General features: G+C 56.4%; 1 protein-coding gene across 1 annotated transcript; it reads right to left on the reverse strand.

The window, feature by feature from the left end:
• Window positions 1-485: 485 nt before the first annotated feature.
• On the reverse strand, window positions 486-1,816 carry LOC137778786 (tryptase-like). Its single transcript, XM_068566085.1, has 5 exons — window positions 1,772-1,816; window positions 1,417-1,604; window positions 1,040-1,305; window positions 724-887; window positions 486-650 (listed from the first exon to the last, which is right to left on the reverse strand). The coding sequence occupies exons 1-5, from the start codon at window positions 1,814-1,816 to the stop codon at window positions 486-488; spliced, it is 828 nt and encodes a 275-aa protein (XP_068422186.1).
• Window positions 1,817-5,543: the final 3,727 nt, after the last annotated feature.

A 5,543-nucleotide genomic window follows, 5' to 3' on the forward strand; every position in this document is an offset into this window, starting at 1 on the left:
GCTCTTGAACCCATTGCTGGGTACCTGGTGCTCCGAGAATCATCTAACTGGCCCGTGTTTCTTTATCTGTCCGGAAAGCATGATGCCACTCACCAAAAAGAGATACAAGCCAGTGTGCAGAGAAGTCAGCCCCGGGTACAAGGGGCAGGGTGAGGGCCATCCCCACAGCAAAGCATCTGCTCAGGAGCTGGGGGCCCACAGAGAGGGTGGCTGCACCTGGCTGGGCCCTGGACCCTTCCCTCTCCCTCAGCGACACCCACAGCCAGAAACACAGCGACGACCACGTCTGCTTTCCATGATCTTTAATGAGCATTAGTGCCCACTGCCCGCTCCCTGGGCTTGGGGCAGGGGCGTCAGCAGGGGGTGCTCAGGGCAGGGGGCCAGGGAAGGTGGGGAAGGACGCCGCCTCAGCAGGAAGCAGCGGTGTGGGGACAGGAGGGGGCTGGCTTCTCTGCTGACCCAGGTGGCGACCCTGGGGACCAGGCTCAGGGCTCCTCGGGGACGTACTGGTGGATCCAGTCCAAGTAGTGGGTGATGCGGGTATAGATGCCTGGCCGGTTGGGCTGAGCACAGCCGTTGCCCCAGCTGACCACACCCGCCTGCAGCCAGGTGCCATTCACCTTGCAGACCAGGGGCCCTCCGGAGTCGCCCTGGGGAGGGGAGGGGTCAGCGGTGGCTGTGAGGCCTGAGCGTCTAGGGGCTGCAGGGGGACGTGAGACCCACCTGGCAGGAGTCCCTCTTGCTATTCCCGGCACACAGCATGTCGTCCCGGACGATCGGGATGTTGTCCCCTGTGTACAGGCCAGTGTGGTATTTCATGTCACAGATGCTGTTTTCTACAATGGGGACCTTCACCTGCATCAGGGGAAATGGCGGTGGCAGGGGTTCTGGGGGTGAGAGGAGAGGAAGGATGCTGCATCAGGAGAGTGTGGGGTCACCGCCCTGTGCTGGCCGGTTGGGACCCTGTTCCCCAGAGGAAACCCCAGGTGGTGGAGCCGTGATGTGCCCAAGTCCCCCTCCAGCGATCCCTGACACTCACCTCCACTGTTCAAGTTGCCCCAGCCTGTCACCCAGCACCGAGTCCCCGGGCGAAAGGTCTCCGAGGCAGGGGGCAGAGTGACCGGATGGACGCGGCTGGAGATGTTCACGGGGTCCCCAAGCTCCAGCAGGGCGATGTCCGCCCCGTTCTTAGCTATGTAGTAGTTGGGGTGGGGGATGACCCTGCTGATGGGCAACAGCTCGTCCTGGTAATAGAGGTGCTGCTCCCGCAGCTGCACCCTGAGGACTGTGGGGTCTTGGACTTTCCTGGGGAGAGAGAGGGGCACCTACTCAGGGGCTGAGCCACCTCCGGGACACCCAGGAGCGTGAGTGGAGCCCCAGGCCCACCCTTACCCGCCAGGCCCTGTGGAGACTCACGGTCCGACGCAGTGGGCCGCAGTCAGCACCCACCAGGGGTGGATCAGGGAGCCCCTGCAGATGTGTTTCCAGTACTGGGTGCTGAATCTCAGGCTCACCTGCCAGGGCCACTTGCTCCCAGGGGCCTCCCGTCCCCCTACGATGCCTGCTCGCTGCAGGGCCTGGTCTGGGGCTGGGGCAGGAAGTGCCTTCAGGACACGACACGGCCCTGCCGCGGGGCTCAGCCCTTCCCTGTGCCAGCACCACCCTGGGCTTCTCTGAACCCACCCACCCATCCCTGGGCTTGTGGGGGGTGGGGTGAGGGGACAGAGACAGCACGGGCCCAGGGTCAGGACTCACCAGTGGCCGCATGGACCAGGCTCACCAGGAGGGGCAGCGCCAGCACCAGCAGATGGAGCATCTGGAAGGAGCATGGAAGGGCAGCAGGAGCTTGGCTGGGGGTCTGTGGGGTGTGGGTTCTGTGGGGTGGGGGGTCTGGTGGTGCGGGTTCTGCAGGGTATGGGGTGCAGGTGGAGTCGGGGCCCCCGGTGATCGGGGGGTCAGTCCAGGCCAGGGTTCTGGGGCCTCAGAGCTCCGGATCTGAGTCTTGGCCACCCTGTTCCACGGTGACACCCAGATGTTGGGGTCCTGCTGGGGGTTCTCACCTTGGCCGGTCGAGCTGCTTTTGCCCAGCCCGCTCTCCCTGCCCCTTTATCCTCACAGAGCAGGACAGGGTCAGGGGAAGGGTGCTGGTCATCCAATCCAGAGGGGAGGAAGTGGATGACTCAGACCCAGTGCCCGAGTCCCTCTGGCCAGGAAGGGGCCCTGCAGCCCCCGCCCCAGATGGCAGACCCGATTCCTCTGTGAAGTCAGACAACGTTCATCTCTGGGTGTTATCTGAGCAGTTAACTCTGCCATCAGTGGAACCTTGTTATCTGGTGATCTGAGTGCCATCAGCAGAGGGACAGGCAGAGGGAAGTGAAGGGGAGATGACAGGAGAGGCCAGCGCCAGCCTTCCCTGGACACTCCCCCACCAGACCCAGCACCACTGTCCCTGTCCATCCATCGACCCCACTTCCTTACTCTCCCCTGGGCCTGCTCGTCACCCGGGGCCTCCAGCCCACCTCCCCACCTGACAGCCTCCTGGACCCCTGCTTCCCCCGACACCGCCACCCAAGTGGTTCCTCCTGTGCCCTAAGGGAGCCTTGCTCTGTCCCCACCCTGCCCAGACACCAACCTGGCTCTGGGGCCCGCCTGTCCCTGGCTATAGCAGAATCCGTCCCAGGTGACCAAGTGCTCAGCCCTGCCCCCTCCAGATTTTGGGTCAGCTGTTTGCCCTGTGACATCGGGTCTCTAATGGGATCAAGAAAATGTGTTGATTTGCAGTTTGTCTCGGGTGTGAGCAATGCTCTGTCTGGCTGTGGACATCTCTGAGTCTCTGAGTTGTGTATGATATTAGGTCAGACCCAGGCTCTGATTTTCCCATCGAGGTATCTAGCTGTTTTAACACATTTTTGAAAAAACCATCCTTTACCCACTGAATTACCTTGTCATCTTTCTCACAAATCACCTGGCCTTGTGTACGTCTATTTCAGGCTTTCTCCAGTTCCGCGCATTTTAACTAGAGCGCATTGTTGAGATTAGTTTGCTGAGCATTTCTGTTCGCCACAAATGGGTGTTGAATTTTGTAAAATTCTTTCTCTGCATCTAAGGAAGTGATAATACTTTTGCTGTTTTAGTTTGTTAATATGGTGAGTTACCTTGATTGATTTTCACATGTTAAACTAACCTTATATTCCTGCAATGAATTGTACTTGGCCATGATCTGCCATTTTTTTTATATTCTTAAGAACTCAATTTGCTAAAATTGTATTAAGTATTTTGGTGTCTCTCTTTTTTTTTTTTTAATTTTATTTATTTATTTATTTATTTATTTATTTATTTATTTATTTATTTATGGCTGTGTTGGGTCTTCGTTTCTGTGTGAGGGCTTTCTCTAGTTGCGGCAAGTGGGGGCCCCTCTTCATCGTGGTGCGCGGGGCCTCTCACTATCGCGGCCTCTCTTGTTGTGGAGCACAGGCTCCAGATGCTCAGGCTCAGTAGTTGTGGCTCACGGGCCTAGTTGCTCCGCGGCATGTAGGATCTTCCCAGGCCAGGGCTCGAACCCGTGTCCCCTGCATTGGCAGGCAGATTCTCAACCACTGCGCCACCAGAGAAGCCTTTGGTGTCTCTTTATAGGACAGATGCTGGTCTGTGGTTTTCTTTTCTTATAATGTCTCTGTTTGGTTTTCTTATCAAAACTCCTCTTGGTCATGACGTATTATCTTCCTTGTATATCTCTGCATTCAATTTGTTAATATTTTGTTTAATTCTTGCATCTATGTTGATAAGGGATATTGGTCTGTAGTTTCCTTTCTCTAACGTCTTTGTCTAATTTTGGTAGACAGAGTAGTCCTGACCTTATCAAATCATTTGGGAAGTGTTTCTTCCTCTTCTATTTTCTGGAATAAATTATGTAGGTTTGATGTTATTTCTGCCTTAAATGTGTGGTAGATTTACCAGTGAAATCATCTGGGTTTGAAGTTTTGTTTGGGAAATTGGGGGTGGGGCTAGAAATTCAATTTAAAAAATAGACATAGGACTACTGAGTGTATCTATTTCTTCTTAAGTGTTTTTGTGGTAGTTTGTATCTCTCAAGGACTTAGTTCAATTCAAATTTCTGGGTACGGATTACTGACAATGTTTATTATCGGTTGGACATGTCGCAGGTCTGCAATGACGCCCCTCTTGGCTTCTGGGCGTTGGGGTTTGTGTCTTCTCTCTGTTTTTCTAGTATAGTCTGGATGACGTTTAATCCACTTTGCTTCTTTTCAAAGAGCCAGCTCTTGGGCTCGTGGGTTCTTCTCTGTCACTTCCCAGAGAGCGAGCCCCGTGCTGTCTCTCTCTCGCCTTGGATTTCAGGTTGGTTGCCTGCCCTGCAGCCCCAGTTCCTGAGGCTTCAAGAAAAGCTGTGAGCTTGCAGTTTGTCTGACTTTTTGTTTTCTTTTCATGGTGAGAGTGATGCTCTTTTGAGTGTCTGAGGTCCCCAGGCAGAAGCCAGCACATGAATTCATTCTCTGCGTGCTCAGCCCCCGTCTAGTCTTTTTTTTTTAATAAATTTATTTATTGTTGGCTGCGTTGGGTCTTCATTGCTGCGCGTGGGCTTTCTCTAGTTGCGACGAGCGGGGGCTACTCTTCGTTGCGGTGCGCAGGCTTCTCATTGCAGTGGCTTCTCTTGTTGCGGAGCACAGGCTCTAGGTGTGCGGGCTTCCGTAGTTGTGGCTCACGGGCTCAGTAGTTGTGGCTCACAGCCTCTAGAGCGCAGGCTCAGTATTTGTGGCGCATGGGCTTAGTTGTTCCGCGGCATGTGGGATCTTCCCGGACCAGGGCTCGAACCTGTGTTCCCTGCATTGGCAGGCAGATTCTTAACCACTGCGCCACCAGGGAAGTCCCCCCTGTCTAGTCTTGAAGGCGAGCTCCTGCCACACCAGGAGCCCAGGCCTAGGCTCTAAATCCGCCCCCTGCCCCCCCTCCACACGGGCTGTGTCTCCTGCAGCGTCCACTCGTCTAGGTCGGAACGCGCCCACTGACGGCCATGGCCGCACAGTTTGGTGGGAGAACGTGAGGGCCTCAGAGTGACCAGGCGAGCACGCTGATGCTCCCGCTGCTGGCAGGCCTTCGAGGGTGACCACAGGGCAGGGGGAGGGGCGCCTGGCCCTCTCCAGCCCCCTCCTGCCCTCCTGCTTGGCCCTGTGCCCTCACAGACCCCAGCCAAACTTGGGCCCCAGGGCTCTGCTGTCTCAGGATCTGCCTCTGTGCAGATGGCCCTCGATGGATCTGACCACTAGGACCCCGCCCAGCCAGATGGAGGGGGATCAGTCCCTGGCGGGGGGTGGGGCAGGAGAAAGAGCCTGTGGTGCTGAGAGCTGGAGACAAAGGTCTCTGCAGATGGGCTCCCGGAACGTCGGGACAAAGAGCGGGGAGGGCCAGGGTCCATCAGGCAAGGTGGGTGCTGAGGGCCCCCAGGTTCCCCATCCTGAGTGAGCCCTTGCAGCTGTTCTATGGCTGGAAGAGGCTACTGCTGTTGCCCTGGCGGATCCCAGGGTCAC

Source organism: Eschrichtius robustus, chromosome 16, assembly GCF_028021215.1.
Source record: "Eschrichtius robustus isolate mEscRob2 chromosome 16, mEscRob2.pri, whole genome shotgun sequence".
Lineage (NCBI taxonomy): Eukaryota > Metazoa > Chordata > Mammalia > Artiodactyla > Eschrichtiidae > Eschrichtius > Eschrichtius robustus.